At 44.0% G+C, this 12,500-nt stretch overlaps 2 protein-coding genes across 5 annotated transcripts in view; one reads left to right on the forward strand and one right to left on the reverse strand.

Annotated features, from left to right (window-relative positions):
• LOC145419043 (uncharacterized) overlaps window positions 1-790 on the reverse strand; it is a 1,012-nt gene extending 222 nt beyond the window's left edge. The window contains exons 1-2 of one of the 2 annotated variants that reach the window (XM_080287288.1): window positions 564-790; window positions 1-474 (exon numbers count right to left, since the gene is read on the reverse strand). The exon at window positions 1-474 is cut by the window's left edge and continues 222 nt beyond it. In XM_080287288.1, coding sequence (XP_080143414.1) covers window positions 339-474; window positions 564-736 — 309 coding nt within the window. In that variant the 5' untranslated portion in view covers window positions 737-790 and the 3' untranslated portion in view covers window positions 1-338. The other variant, XM_080287287.1, reaches the window with a different exon arrangement.
• A 4,117-nt stretch (window positions 791-4,907) lies between these two features.
• The window catches only part of LOC145418932 (transmembrane protein 120 homolog), a 33,918-nt gene continuing 26,325 nt past the window's right edge, over window positions 4,908-12,500 (forward strand). For all 3 annotated transcript variants that reach the window (XR_013900769.1, XR_013900770.1, XM_080287189.1), the window contains exon 1: window positions 4,908-5,048. Coding sequence is in view for 1 of the 3 variants with exons in the window: in XM_080287189.1 (XP_080143315.1) it covers window positions 4,977-5,048 (72 nt within the window). In the remaining 2 variants the exon portion in view is untranslated. The remainder of the gene's footprint in view (window positions 5,049-12,500) is intronic.

A 12,500-nucleotide genomic window follows, 5' to 3' on the forward strand; every position in this document is an offset into this window, starting at 1 on the left:
TATTGTTGCCTTTGTGTTGCTAAATCCTTTCAGTATTTCCATGCTCTTCATAAGTAAGGTCTATCTATCTATCTATCTATTTATCTATCTATCTATCTATCTATTACCAAACACCATACTTAAGGTACAAAGTGATATTAACCAGCTGGAAAAATAAATCACCAAGGGAAAGGTGCTAAGGAGCCAATGTACGGTGCTTTGTGGGGGAACTCTGACCGCGGTACACACAGCTTGTACACATGTAAGTTTGTACACATGAAACTTGTACACATGGAACTTGTACACATAGAAATTGTACACATGTAATTTCATACACATGGAACTTGTACACATAGAACTTACACACATGGAATTTTGTACACATAGAACTTGTACACATGGAACTTGTACACATAGAACTTGTACACATAGAACTTGTACACATGGAATTTGGTACACATGGAACCCGTACACGTAATTTCGTACACATGGAACCTGTACACATGTAATTTCGTACACATGGAACCCGTACACGTAATTTCGTACACATGGAACCCGTACACGTAATTTCGTACACATGGAACCCGTACACGTAATTTCGTACACATGGAACCTGTACACATGTAATTTCGTACACATGGAACCCGTACACGTAATTTCGTACACATGGAACCTGTACACGTAATTTCGTACACATGGAACTTGTACACGTAATTTCGTACACATGGAACCTGTACACATGTAATTTCGTACACATGGAACCTGTACATGTAATTTTGTACACATGGAACCCGTACACGTAATTTTGTACACACGGTGCGCTAAAATATTGAAAAAAATAATAATAATAATAAAACGTATGATTTTTTACGTTTGGCGCTCTCAGGGTTCCTCCAAACAGCACCGCGTTTTATTTTTCTGGTGCTGCCTTGAGGGGAACTCCGATTGCACGAAAATATTGAAAAAAAAACAAAAAACGAGGATTTCTTTTACGCTTGGCGCCTTCAGGGTTCCTCCACAAACACCAGTTTATATTTTTCATCCCTGGGGAAACTCCAGCAGCGCCAAGAAATGGAAGAATCGTGTATTCTCCTTTATTTCTGTTTTATTTTTTGAATTTGGCGCGCTTGGTGTTGCTCCGCGGCCCGCCTCATATCATTATGCAGTGTTACGTAGTTTTAGAGAAGTTACCCCTATTATAAGGTTATTTAAAAAGGAAAATGGTGATGGTTTGAATAGGGAAGTTGAGCTGGGGGAGTCTGTGCTGTGACTCTGGCCCTGTCTGCTGGTGTGGGATTAGGAAATACAGTCAAGCCTCAATCTAACGGACTTCAATAGACCGGAATTCGCTTGTATCGGACTCGAGGAGCTACCAGACTAAATTCCTATACATCGGAAATAGTCCGCGTTAGCAGGGGGAAGTCCGGATGTTGCTTTTATCGGAAGTTTGCGTTTTTCGTACTGCCTTGGGCCCCAATTAGTCTGTTATAGTGAGGTGTTACTGTAATTGTTGCGAAGAAATATCCCCCAGCTGAGTGGATGGTGTGTGTCTTGCGTGAGGATGTGGAACCAAAGTGATATTTGCGAGGCACTTAAATAAAAATACTTATGCAGTGTTACATTTATGAATGCCAAGTACACGGTTGTTTTAATAAATGAATTATAAGAATGGTTTGTGTTTTATATCCAAACGTAATTTATTTGGTGGTTTTTTGGGGAGGGTGTGTGTGTTTGTGTTTTATCTGCCTACCTACCTACCTGCCTGCCTACCTGCTTACCTGTCTGCCTGCCTACCTCCGTACTTACCTGTCTGCCTGCCTACCTACCTACTTTCCTGCCTGCCTGCCTACCTACTTACTTACCTGTCTGCCTGCCTACCTACCTACTTTCCTGTCTGCCTGCTTACCTCTCTACTTTCCTGTCTGCCTGCTTACCTCTCTACTTTCCTGTCTGCCTGCCTACCTACCTACTTAACTGTCTGCCTGCCTACCTACCTACTGTTATGGAACGTACTCTCGCTCCCTGAGTACAAGCGACTGATCTGGGGTTCTTTCCAAATCCAGGTCCAGAGCAACAGAGGCACAAGGCTCAGCAACCCAGGCCAGGCACCTGTACAGGTATATTGCCATGTAAACGGCACAGAACAAATGTGCAGAATAAACGCAGTGTTGTGGACACAAAGGATAAGAGTTGGGCTACAGGTGACAGGGTAGGTGTAGGTGTCACCCAGGTGTGGGAGGGGTCCCATCAGGCATGCGCTCTCTGAAGGGGCACAATATCTGTCTTGGGCCAGGTTGTCAGGTGTGGCTGTGGGGCAGCGTAGAGGGAGGCCTTTCCCTGGAGGGGCCTTGGGGAGTGTGTCGGCCCTCAGGGCTGGGGCCGAACAGGGCGAGTAGGCACTCTGCCTTGCGCCTACCCTTGGTGGAGGATGGCTCACCAGATGGTCTAGGAAGGTCTCAGCTGGGAGTCCTGGGGGCGTCCCTCGGTGGCTGGGGGCTGCAGCCTGGCCTGTGCCAAGATGCCATCAGGGGTTACCTACAGTGTCTTCCTCTGGGCATCCAGCAGCGATGGCTGATGTAGCGGCGCTGGCTGTGTGAGCGTATCCCCAGGCTCACTATGGGGCCGCTCCAGACCCTCTCCGGCTGCGACTCCGCTGGGGAGCTAGCTCCGCCCCTTGGGGTGTGGGGAGAATGAGAGAGGTGTCCCACTTGGCCTCTGGAGGAGCGAGGCAAGCAAGGGGCGTTACCCTTGAGGGTTTGTGTTGAGTCTGATGAACTTAGAGGAAGGAAGGTCTTCATATCCATGGATAAGCTTGAATGTTTCCACCATATCGCCTCCCTTCCTTCTTTCACTTAATGTCTGATGTCTGAGTTGCTGCATCTCTCCTCGTATGGTAATCCCTCCAGTCCTGGAACCAGCTGCGTCACTCGCCGCTGCACTCTCTCCGGTGCCTGGATATCTTGCACTAAATATGGTGACCAGCGCTGCACTCCATAGTCAAGAACAGGACGCATCAGTGGGAGAGAAAGTGGTACAAGGACTTCCGTACTCAAGGCTGTGACATTTCTTTTGATGACTCCAAGTCTACTGATGGCTTTCGCTGCGACGTGTGATGAAGGCTTCATGTGCGACGCTGTCAGGATTCCCGGAGCTTTTTATAAGGTGGATGTTTTAAGCGTTTTATTGCCCAGCTGATTGTTGGGCCCAGGGGTGTTTGTGTCCCGTGTGCATTGCCTTACATCGTCTGTGTTAAAGTTCAGGAACCGCTTGCCACGCCACTCATTCAGTCTCTCCAGGTCTCTCTCCACTGCGCTGGTGTCATGTGACCTGGTGACTCTGTATATTTTTGCATCAGCTGTAAACAAGCTGGCTGTACATTCCAACTATAACACCAAGTCAGTGATATATACGATGAAGAGGATGGGTCTGAGCACAGAGCCCTGGGGAACTCCACTCAACTGGCAGCCAGTCTGGTAACTCATGTCTAGTGGACCATACGTGCTCCCTACGTGTCAGGAAGTGGGTTGGTGGAGGGTTAGTGCCCCTCCCTGTAAAGCAAATAACTCAGAGTCAAATGGCCACCCCTTACAGGATTATGGCGTCTGGCAATAGATAGATAGATAGACCCTGTGGAGTCTCTCTGAAAAGAAGCTTTCAATCCAGACTAAAACTTTCCCTGCTATTCCCATCACCTTAAGCTTAATGCACAGTCTGTGGGGGACCCAGTCAAAAGCTTCTTCACAGTCTGAGTAACTGGCATCAGCACACCTGCCATTGTCTGCTGCGGTAATGAGGTCAGCGACGTAGCAAGGCATATTTCTCAGACACCACCTTCAGAAGCCAGGCTGTGTTTGCGTTTTTCTAAGTCTATATTATCTATCTTCCTACCTACCTACCTGCCTACCTATCTGCCTGCCTGGCTACCTATCTGCCTGCCTGCCTACCTATCTGCTACCTACCTACCTACCTGCTGCCTACCTATCTGCCTACCTACCTACCTACCTGCCTTCCTACCAATGTACCTGCCTGCCTACCTACCTACCTACCTGTCAGTCTCTCTCTCTCTCTAGCCAGACTCCTCATCCTGGTAGGTGGACGCAATCATATTTTACCTCCATGTCACCCTGTCCTCTGTCAACAAGCTGCCCTTCCTCCAGCCCTCCACCTCATCTCCTTTCTCCATCTCCACCTCATACTCTTCTAGTCAGTCTCTAATTCTCCACCCTCTCCACAAGGCCAAGCGACTAAGGGTACAAAGAAAGCCAGTAAGCAATTTATTCAGCAATTTTAGCAGTTTCCTGGACGTTAAGGATAAATACAGCCACTAAAGACACGAATAAAGCCACTAAGGGTACAAAGAAAGCCACTAAGGGTACAAAGAAAGCCACTAAGGGTACAAAGAAAGCCAGTAACAGCCCAGAAAAGCCACTAGGAGCATAAAAAAGCCAGACAGCAATTTATATAGCAATGTTAGCAGTTTCGTGCCATTAAGGGTCCAAAGAAAGCCAGTAAGAACACAATAAACCAGTAAGGACAAAGAAAGCCAGTAAGGGTGCAAGGAAAGCCACTAAGGGTGCAAGGAAAGCCACTAAGGGTGCAAGGAAAGCCACTAAGGGTACAAAGAAAGCCAGCAACAGCCTAAGAAAGCCAGACAGCAATTTATATAGCAATGTTAGCAGTTTCTTGCCCACTACGGGTAGAAATAAAGCCACTAAGAGCACAAAGAAAGCCAGTAAGAGTACACTGGAGCCAGTAAGGACAAAGGAAGCCACTAGGGGTACAAAGAAAGCCAGTAACAGCCTAAGAAAGCCAGACAGCAATTTATATAGCAAGTTAGCACCGCCGCTCCATCCATGTGTGCTGGGGAGGGAGGTAGCGCCATTTTGAGCTGGTAACGGTGATGGTGGCTGCGTTGGTCAGTGGTTATCATGGCACAGGTGGTGGTGGTGCTGTGGCTGTGGCTGTGACCTGCCTGGCACCTTTAAAATAACGCCATAATGGAGCATAACACCATAGACGCCTGTATAGAGGAGTGGGAGACGCTGAGCAACGAGTACAGGGGCTTGGAGGTGAATCCCCCTGCGTGGCCAATTTTGAGTTTTTTCCCCATAAATCGATTCGTAATTAATCCTGTGAAATCCCTGAGTCATGGGGGATTAATTACCGCCATGTTTTAATTAATACCCTCCCCTAACAGCCACTGAGGATCCTTTAAAGGCTTGAAATAAGGCCTACTAGACACAAACCTTTCTGCCATATTTTCTTTCCTCATTATTTTACGTAATTTAAATATTACAACTACAACTATATCATATACTTTTTCCAGATCAAGCTTAAGTGCTATAGTAACTTTTTTATATATATATTTTTGAGAATTACACCCAATTAAAGGAGGCTAAAGAGAATTATGTTCATTTTGGAAGGTCATGTCTATACACCCAGTAGAATATTCACGTCTTGGTTTTTTAATATTTTTTTTGGTAATTAAATGATGGTTACCTGTGTGTGTGTGTGTGTGTGTGTGTGTGTGTGTGTGTGTGTGTGTAAATTATTAACTTTTCTGTCTTTTTCTTCTGTATTTTTTGTAATTAAATGATGGTTTCCTGTTGACTTATGCTTTCCTGTGTGTGTGTGTGTGTGTGTGTATGCATGTATGTATGTGTGTGTGTATGTATGTATGGCCTATGTACGTAAGTTGTATAGGCTATATGTATGTATGCATGTGTGTGTGTGTGTTCTTACCTAATTGTTCTTACCTAATTGTATCTTTACAGGAATGAGTCCAGCTCGTACTGTCCCGTGTCTTAAACCATATTTATCGTACATATCCTTAAATCTGTGAATTGTTTTGGCACACACTATTTCATTCGGTAGTGCATTCCATTGATCAATTGCTCTGTTTGGGAAACTGAATTTCCTTACGTCTTTATCACCTCTCTTCTTATGCAGTTTTTTGCAGTGTCCTCTTGCTGATGCTTCTCCATATGTTAAGTAATCATTTATGTCTATTTTCTCCTTCCCTGATATGCACTTATATAGCATTATCATGTCACCTCTTTTCCTTCTCTCCTGTAGTGTTGATAGATTCAGTTTATTTAGTCTTTCTTCGTAGCTTAGGTCCCTTAAGCATGGTATCCATCTTGTAGCGGCCCTTTGAGCTTTTTCAATCTTGTCTATGTGCTTTTTGAGATGAGGTGTGTGTGTGTGTGTGTGTGTGTGTGCGTGTGTGTGTGTGTGTGTGTGTGTGTGTGTGTGTGTGTGTGTGTGTGTGTGTGTGTTTCATTTTTTTCTCAAGGATAATGTTAGATCTATTAAAATATATTGATGTATAACAATATATTATTATTAGCCTAACCCTTCATATCCCTAACCACGCCCCACGCAGCCTTATGTCAGCTTAATTGAAAAATATTACGATTATTATTATTACTCGGTAGGTTTGGACATGTGGAGAGAATGAAGAATGAAAGACTGACTAAGAGGGTGTATGTAGGTGAGGTGGAGGGAGGGAGAGGGAGGGGTAGACCAAGGATGAGGTGGAGGGTGAATTAGGAGAAATACACTGAGGTGGTTTGGACATGTGGAGAGAATGAAGAATGAAAGACTGACTAAGAGGGTGTATGTAGGTGAGGTGGAGGGAGGGAGAGGGAGGGGTAGACCAAGGATGAGGTGGAGGGTGAATTAGGAGAAATACACTGAGGTGGTTTGGACATGTGGAGAGAATGAAGAATGAAAGACTGACTAAGAGGGTGTATGTAGGTGAGGTGGAGGGAGGGAGAGGGAGGGGTAGACCAAGGATGAGGTGGAGGGTGAATTAGGAGAAATACACTGAGGTGGTTTGGCCATGTGGAGAGAATGGAGAATGAAAGACTAACTAAGAGGGTGTATGTAGGTGAGGTGGAGGGGTAGACCGAGGATGAGGTGGAGGGTGAATTAGGAGAAATACACTGAGGTGGTTTGGACATGTGGAGAGAATGGAGAATGAAAGACTACCTAAGAGGGTGTCTGTAGGTGAGGTGGAGGGAGGGAGAGGGAGGGGTAGACCAAGGATGAGGTGGAGGGTGAATTAAGAGAAATACACTGAGGTGGTTTGGACATGTGGAGAGAATGGAGAATGAAAGACTGACTAGGAGGGTGTATGTAGGAGAGGTGGAGGGAGGGGTAGACTGAGAATGAGGTGGAGGGATGGAGTGGAGAGGTATATGAGGGAGGGGGGAGTGAGTTGGGGGGAGGGTAGTCAAATGGTGGGTGACAGAGCGACTTGGAGGTGTTTTGTCTGTGGCCACCCTTTGCAGGATTAGGGTGTCGGGCTATAGATAGATAGATAGATAGAAGGGCAGTTTCATCTCAAAGTATTTTTATTTTACTCTTGAAGGTTAGGTTAGGTCAGGTCAGGTCAGGAATTGAGGTGTCTAGCAATAGGTACATATATAACGTAACCTAACCTAACTTAACCTGACCTTCAAGAGTTCAATGAAAATAAGTTGCGATGATAATGCTATGACTGCGGTGGAGAGAGGTTCCCGGCCTCGATTATTTGTTGACGCTCCTTCCCCTGACGTTGTTTCAAGAAGATATAAGTAGATGTGTTTTGCCTCTGATGCTTGCTCGGATGCCTGACCGTTTCACGCAGTCCTTAACCCCTATACTATCTATCTATCTGTCTGTCTATCTACCTATCTATCTATCTATTGCCCCGACACCCTATTCCTGCAAAGGGTGGCCGCAGACAAAACGCCTCCAAGTCACTCTGTCATCCACCATTTGACTGCTCTCCCCCAACTCACTCCCCCCTCCCTCATATACCTCTCCACTCCATCCCTCCACCTCATCCTCGGTCTACCCCTCCCTCCACCTTGCCTTGGGGTCCATAAGGGGTGCAATGAACTGCCGACCTGACCTGCAATCAGGGCTGTTAAGTAGTCACCTGTGGACTCCAATCACCCCACCACCAGGGTCTCAGTCACTTCACCTCCACGGGATAGATAGATAGATAAATGGATAGATTGACAGAATGGTTTGTGGATACTGTAGTAAACTGTGACTTACTTCACTACAAAATGTTCTGGAGTCAACGCTGGTGCTGTAGGAAAGGTTCAATGGCATCATGGTGGGCGGCAGGTGTGTCTGGCAAACTTGTCTCCGTGGATGTACTTGTTCGGAAGCCAGACTTTGTGCTTTTCTTTTTGGGGGAATGATGTACGTGTTGTTGCACCGCCTGTCTCTCTTGTTATACCAGCTGTACAGTCAACCGCTGCTGATCGCTGCAGTGCTACTCACGGCTTTGTGTATTCGTGGATTATCTGGGAAATTATTTTATCAGCGTACAGGAAGATATGTTGTGTTAGTCACACAACATTGGCTGTTACTGGTGCGTTATAAGTGGTGGTGTGGTATGTGTTGTGTGGTAAATCCTGTGCTGTACAATTGTACTGTGCATTTATCAGTGTACAGGCATGTGCTGGTCAGTACAGCATCAGCAGCACAAATCACCCAGTCTTCACTCACAGCAGCAGTTGATGCCAGCGGTTCACTAGTGATTTTTGACGTGTTCACTGGGATATATTGTGCTATACAGTTGTACTGTACTATTGTACAGTTACTGGTGGCCATGTACTGTTCAGCACATGGCAGCACAAGCATTCGGTACCTGCCGTGCTAATCTAACATGAACCCAGTGAACTGCAGGCTGAGATAACCCTACTGCTGTGTACCATCCCCCTGTCAGGGGATAGGGAGGGAGTTCAGGGACTTTTCAGGGCTCTTGCCAACTGCCGATGGTTGCCTGCCATGTGGCTGCTAAGGTGTCAGATTTACCTGCCAAATAAATGTTTAGCAGCCAGACTGACCACCAGGTGAAATATTTACCAGCAGTAAATATACAGTATGTGTTTATTTACACAATGTGATGCTTAGAATCCTGTAATGAGGTATTAAACCTTCACAATGGCCACAAGCACACGCTTAATAATCAATCACACTGCGCTTCTCTGTTCATTTACGTGACACTTACTTATTGTGTACGGTAGTGGACTGGGTTTGAGGTATGTTCTGGCCAACAGGTGACTTGCAGGTAACATTGGTTTACTGAAGGGAAAAATACTGGCTTTTTTTTTTATGCGAGGAAGAAGGAACCCAAGGCCACCAGCCCGCAGTAACAGTTCCCTCCAAGAGAAAAACAAAATACAAGAGAGAGCCAAATTCAAGATCCGATCATTTTGAGATGCCTGGACACACTGCGTTTGAAAGACTGGAGATCATAGGCAGCAGGAAATACAGACAGAGGGAGACAGTTCCAGAGCTGACCTATTGCATAAATGAAAGACTGGGAGTGATTTGGCAGCCATGGCTCGCCAAACAAGACCCTGCCTTTAGTGGATTGGGACGGTTAGGGTCAAGAAGAGAAATTGCCCGGTTAATTTGATGCCACCCCATTAAGACATCTGACCCTTGACCTCCAGATGACCTCCATTCCTTATCAGATAGCGAGACTAAGATTACAGTTTATAAATGCACTTACTATCACTGCCCCGCCTGATATCCACGTCAGAAAGCTCCCAAACACCTGTTCCTAAGTGATTTATTTTGTTTATAACACCTTGCTGTCCTCTTCTGTGTTACATAAATCCTTCCAATATCACCATACTCTGCATAAAGCTCCCTAACACCTTTTCCTAAGTGATTTATTTTGTTTATTACACCTTACTGTCCTCTTCTGTGTTACATAAATCCTTCCAATATCACCAAACTCTGCATAAAGCTCCCTAACACCTTTTCCTAAGTGATTTATTTTGTTTATTACACCTTACTGTCCTCTTCTGTGTTACATAAATCCTTCCAATATCACCATACTCTGCATAAAGCTGCCTAACACCTTTTCCTAAGTGATTTATTTTGTTTATTACACCTTACTGTCCTCTTCTGTGTTACATAAATCCTTCCAATATCACCATACTCTGCATAAAGCTCCCTAACACCTTTTCCTAAGTGATTCATTTTGTTTATTACACCTTACTGTCCTCTTCTGTGTTACATAAATCCTTCCAATATCACCATACTCTGCATAAAGCTCCCTAACACCTTTTCCTAAGTGATTTATTTTGTTTATTACACCTTACTGTCCTCTTCTGTGTTACATAAATCCTTCCAATATCACCATACTCTGCATAAAGCTCCCTATCACCTTTTCCTAAGTGATTTATTTTGTTTATTACACCTTACTGTCCTCTTCTGTGTTACATAAATCCTTCCAATATCACCATACTCTGCATAAAGCTCCCTAACACCTTTTCCTAAGTGATTTATTTTGTTTATTACACCTTACTGTCCTCTTCTGTGTTACATAAATCCTTCCAATATCACCATACTCTGCATAAAGCTCCCTAACACCTTTTCCTAAGTGATTTATTTTGTTTATTACACCTTACTGTCCTCTTCTGTGTTACATAAATCCTTCCAATATCACCATACTCTGCATAAAGCTCCCTAACACCTTTTCCTAAGTGATTTATTTTGTTTATTACACCTTACTGTCCTCTTCTGTGTTACATAAATCCTTCCAATATCACCATACTCTGCATAAAGCTCCCTAACACCTTTTCCTAAGTGATTTATTTTGTTTATTACACCTTACTGTCCTCTTCTGTGTTACATAAATCCTTCCAATATCACCATACTCTGCATAAAGCTCCCTAACACCTTTTCCTAAGTGATTTATTTTGTTTATTACACCTTACTGTCCTCTTCTGTGTTACATAAATCCTTCCAATATCACCATACTCTGCATAAAGCTCCCTAACACCTTTTCCTAAGTGATTTATTTTGTTTATTACACCTTACTGTCCTCTTCTGTGTTACATAAATCCTTCCAATATCACCATACTCTGCATAAAGCTCCCTAACACCTTTTCCTAAGTGATTTATTTTGTTTATTACACCTTACTGTCCTCTTCTGTGTTACATAAATCCTTCCAATATCACCATACTCTGCACAAAGCTCCCTAACACCTTTTCCTAAGTGATTTATTTTGTTTATTACACCTTACTGTCCTCTTCTGTGTTACATAAATCCTTCCAATATCACCATACTCTGCATAAAGCTCCCTAACACCTTCTCCTAAGTGATTTACTTGGTTTATTACACCTTACTGTCCTCTTCTGTGTTACATAAATCCTTCCAATATCACCATACTCTGCATAAAGCTCCCTAACACCTTTTCCTAAGTGATTTATTTTGCTTATTGCACCTTACTGTCCTCTTCTGTGTTACATAAATCCTTCCAATATCACCATACTCTGCATAAAGCTCCCTAACACCTTTTCCTAAGTGATTTATTTTGTTTATTACACCTTACTGTCCTCTTCTGTGTTACATAAATCCCCAGCTCACACACCCCTCTCTCATATACCTCTCCACTCCATCCCTCCATCTCATCCTTGGCCTCCCCCTCCCTCTCCCCCCCTCCACCTCACTCACATACACTCTCCTAGTTAGTCTCTCTCCATCTCATCTCATAGCACTTCTTCGTGACTAGCATCATATTCTACATCCTTTCCATAGCACTCCTTCGTGACTAGCATCCTATTCTACATCCTTTCCATAGCACTTCTTCATGACTAGCATCATATTCTACATCCTTTCCACAGCACTTCTTCATGACTAGCATCATATTCTACATCCTTTCCATAGCACTTCTTCGTGACTAGCATCATATTCTACATCCTTTCCATAGCACTTCTTCATGACTAGCATCATATTGTTGTGTGTAGAGACAATGCTATGGCTCTATATCCTTCCCACAGCACTTCTTCGTGACCAGCATCATATTATAGTGCTAAAAGACTGTGCTATGGCTCTATATCCTTCCCACAGCACTTCTTCGTGACTAGCATCATATTCTAGCACTAATCTGAAGGAACAGGTCAAAATTCAAGGTGAAGAGATAGGAATTTGTGACTTAGATGTTTGATAAACTGATTTACTGATTACAGGGATGGGGTAGTGCTCTCTCTCTCTCTCTCTCTCTCTCTCTCACACACACACACACACACACACACACACACACACACACACACACACACACACACACACACACACACACATATATATACATACATGTATATACACACCTACATATTTTATAACTCACTCTCTCTCTCTCTCTCTCTCTCTCTCTCTCTCTCTCTCTCTCACACACACACACACACACACACACACACACACACACACACATATATACATACATGCATATACACACCTACATATTTTATAACTCACTCTCTCTCTCTCTCTCTCTCTCTCTCTCTCTCTCTGTCATGCTGATAAGATTGGATGGGTTAGTAATCTCTCTCTCTCTCTCTCTCTCTCTCTCTCTCCAATATTAGAAGGATTTATGTAACACGGAAGAGGACAGTGAGGTGTAATAAACCAAATAAATCACTTAAGAAAAGGTGTTAGGGAGATTCCACAACCAGTCTATGTGTGGTCAGAAGTAGTATTGATGGAGGGTTGTAAGTTAAAG

Source organism: Coenobita brevimanus, chromosome 117 (genome assembly GCF_032717465.1).
Source record: "Coenobita brevimanus isolate Jiangsu-jjx chromosome 117, ASM3271746v2, whole genome shotgun sequence".
Classification (NCBI taxonomy): domain Eukaryota; kingdom Metazoa; phylum Arthropoda; class Malacostraca; order Decapoda; family Coenobitidae; genus Coenobita; species Coenobita brevimanus.